The sequence below is a fragment of the Schistocerca americana genome, chromosome X (assembly GCF_021461395.2).
Source record: "Schistocerca americana isolate TAMUIC-IGC-003095 chromosome X, iqSchAmer2.1, whole genome shotgun sequence".
NCBI lineage: Eukaryota > Metazoa > Arthropoda > Insecta > Orthoptera > Acrididae > Schistocerca > Schistocerca americana.
This window is the reverse complement of record NC_060130.1, coordinates 400,263,426-400,267,391: the sequence shown is the minus strand read 5'-3', so window position 1 is coordinate 400,267,391 and position 3,966 is coordinate 400,263,426. Positions and strand designations below refer to the sequence as shown.

General features: G+C 43.4%; 1 protein-coding gene across 1 annotated transcript; it reads right to left on the bottom strand.

Annotated features, from left to right (window-relative positions):
* Window positions 1-405: 405 nt before the first annotated feature.
* Window positions 406-1,992, bottom strand: LOC124556049 (putative leucine-rich repeat-containing protein DDB_G0290503). The gene has a single exon (XM_047130082.1). It carries the CDS (start codon window positions 1,990-1,992, stop codon window positions 406-408), a length of 1,587 nt encoding a protein of 528 aa, XP_046986038.1.
* Window positions 1,993-3,966: the final 1,974 nt, after the last annotated feature.

Here is a 3,966-nt window from a genome sequence, read left to right as displayed (position 1 = left end):
TTACTTTTAGTATCACCACAGCCACAGTTTGCTGCTCTGAGCTTGAGATGGACTAAAATTATTTCTATTATTACTATTGTGTTAAAACTGGTTGCTTCAGTACTTCATCTATTTTAATACGCTACTCACACTACTACGAAATTCCGTTTAACATCCAAAGTAGGCTGTATCGATATAAGCTTTCTAAGACTGTTCTCACTGGCAAGGCTAAAATATGAAAGTCATATACAAATGGAAATTGAAAACAGTAGCAACATTTTGGAGAAAAGCAGTAAAATTATTCCACAAAGCCTATTTAATCATCAGTTTCATGCTCAGCAAGTAGATTTGCATCGCCGTGCCCGCAGCGATGTTTTACCTTTAACATTTAATTAACATATTTTCTACTAAACTACAGGGCAAGTGTTATTCGAGTAGTTGAAGCCATTTTTCTGTATCATCTATAGAATTCTCTACTTTTTCTACCACGTCGCCTATCCTCTCATGAATCTGTGACTCCATCATCTGCAATCTATACCGTATGTGATCGCGCGCCTCATCTATCCTCCACTTCAACTGATCGTCCACATCGCCAAATCTGTGGGCAGTGTGGCTCCGCGTCTCGAGATCCCTCGTCTCCAGATGGCCTGTAATTTCCTTAATTCTTGACGTAGTTTCGTTCAACAGCTCCACTAACATTTCTGTTACATCATAGCTAACTTCCTCCAGTTTCCGCTCCAGCTGATCCAAGACCTCTTTAATTCTCTCTCTCATAGCTTCATCAGTTTCACTTAACCTCAGATCTAACTGCTCCTCTATGCAGCTGAGCTTCTGCTCTACTTTCTTTTCGACCTCTTCGATTCCCTGTTCAAGTTTTTCTGCGGCACCATTGAAGCCTTGCCACAAAAGAATCTGCTGCTGATCAAGCATCTGCCATGTCAGCTGTTGTACCTGATCGAATTTGTGTCCAGTTAGTTCTTTCATATCGTCCAGACTGCTGTCTAGCTGATTTTGCATTTGATTAACTAGATCCAGCACCTTACCTTCGACTTCATCCATTCTCAGTTCAAGCTTGTATTTTACTTCATTTAGCCGCTGCACCACTTGCTCCCTCAATTGATCGAGCCTCCGTTGTGTGAAGATGGATTCTTCTTCTATTCTTTGCTCTTGTTCGTCTTTCACTTCATCCAACCTTTTGGTCAGAAATTCTCTTAAATACTCGTACCTCCTTTCGATGAGATCCTTTACCTCTTCAAACCACTGTTCAAGACAAGTGTGGACTTCATCTAACCTGAGGTCAGAGTGCTCTTCTACACTGTTGAGCCTCATATCCACAGCACGTTGCACCTCATCTAGACTAGGGACGCTCATGCTTCGCAAGTAAGTCAATCTCTGGTCGAATCTCTGTTGCACATTGTCAAACATTTTCTTCAGCTCGTCTCTCTGTTCTATGAAACTTCCTTGTAACTGTTTTTCCTCGTCCACCAAATTCTGGTTTATTCGATCACTTATTTCGTGGAGCAACACCATGAGCTGATTTTTCTCCTCTTCATCTCTGTCATCTAAATATTTCTCCATCGTCAGAACCATCGCTTGCACTTGCTCATGCACTTCTATAAGCTTTGGTTCGACTGAGAAACTCACAGCTGTATGCTGCCGTTTCAGATTTTCTTGTACGTCGACTAGCCTTTGGCGTTGCTTCTCTAGAACTGCAACTAATCTCTCACCTAAGGTTGACTGCATGTTCACTATCTTTTCCCCAAGTTGCTTCTGTACTGTCGCCAGTCTCTCTCCCACCTCATCCACCAGAGAAAGTCTTACTTCAACCTGATCTTTAACTGAAGATCTTCTCTGTTCAACTGTGCTTTCTACAATATTAACTGTCCGATTGAGCTGACTCTTCAGTTCGCCAAATCGTTGCGACAAATATTTCTCCATGTATGCCAGTTTCTCTCTGAACTGTCGTTGGACTGCAGCCATGCTTTCCATCCACTCTTGGTCTTCTTGAGCCATTTCTGCCAGATGTGAATGCTGTGACACACTCAACGGTTCTGTCAGTGAAGCTTTTGAGTTTGCTTCCTGACGCTGACCATGACAAGAAATCTGTCTAGTCCGAGGCAATTCCATTTGCTGACTGATAGGCTTGTGGTTTTTGTCTGGAGTGAGGTTCCGTTGCTTCCCATAGTTTTGGCCCATTTCTTCCAAGACGTCGGGTCTAGTCGTTTAACGTGCTTAATTACTTCTTTTAGTTTATAGCCTCGACCGATGTGTCAGGACAGCCTACAACAAAAAGAAATCACAGCCTGTTATGTTTGTTTCTTGCTGAATAACTAAATTATTCCTTAAATAAGGCACACTAAATCAATTTCTAAAATCTGTTCACATTTGTTTTGGCACAATATGTGAAGTTCATAGCAAAATATCAATTAGGGATGAAATAAGATTTGTTGACAGCGACTACGTGTTTAAAGGAACTCTACATCTGGGTTGTCAGTCCCTCGTTGCACAGGAAATTCGCGTAAAACTAAGAATACTCTAAGAAGGTTCGTCCCAGACAATATTACTAAAATTGTGTGAGAAAATGACAATGGGCTAAAGAGTCATTTAGCTGAAACAATTAGATACACACACAAAAATTTTAAATAAAATTCTCTTTTCCTCAGTCAACGTCTGTCAGCACCTATACCATCGTCCGCAAGTATCTGGGGTAGCTAGGTGGACAGGTTGAAGGCTCTTCTCGAATTAGCCAGCAGGGCACATTCTGTGAGAATATGAGTCATCGTGAGAAGACTGCCACAACTGCTTTAAGGGCAGGCTTCTTGACGCACAAAGGAACTCGTGGCTAAGTCTGGTGCTGCGACAAACAGTCGGCACAGTACAATTACACACACACACACACACACACACACAGACAGACAGACATACAGAGACACACAGACAGACACACACACACACACACACACACACACACACACACACACACACACACACACACACAGAGAGAGAGACAAACACACACACACACACACACACACACACACACAGAGAGAGAGACAAACACACACACACACACACACACAGAGAGAGAGACAAACACACACACACACACACACACACAGAGAGACAAACACACACACACACACACACACACACACACACACACACAGAGAGACAAACACACACACACACACACACACACACACACACACACAGAGAGACAAACACACACACACACACACACACACACACACACACACAGAGAGACAAACACACACACACACACACACACACACACACACACACACACACACACACACACACACACACACACACAGAGAGAGACAAACACACACACACACACACACACACACACACACACAGAGAGACAAACACACACACACACACACACACACACACACACACACACACACACACAGAGACAAACACACACACACACACACACACACAGAGACAAACACACACACACACACACACACACACACACAGAGACAAACACACACACACACACACACACAGAGACAAACACACACACACACACACACAGAGACAAACACACACACACACACAGAGACAAACACACACACACACACACAGAGACAAACACACACACACACACACACAGAGACAAACACACACACACACACACACAGAGACAAACACACACACACACAGAGACAAACACACACACACACAGAGACAAACACACACACACACAGAGACAAACACACACACACACACACACACACACACACACACACACACACACAGAGACAAACACACACACACACACACACACAGAGACAAACACACACACACACACACACACACACACACACACACACACACACACACAGAGACAAACACACACACACACACACACACACACACACACACACACACAGACAAACACACACACACACACACACACACACACACACACACAGAGACAAACACACACACACACAC

Bases quoted from the DNA above. Each gene is read 5' to 3' on its own strand.
- LOC124556049 (XM_047130082.1), bottom strand. From the start codon at position 1,992: ATGGCTCAAGAAGACCAAGAGTGGATGGAAAGCATGGCTGCAGTCCAA.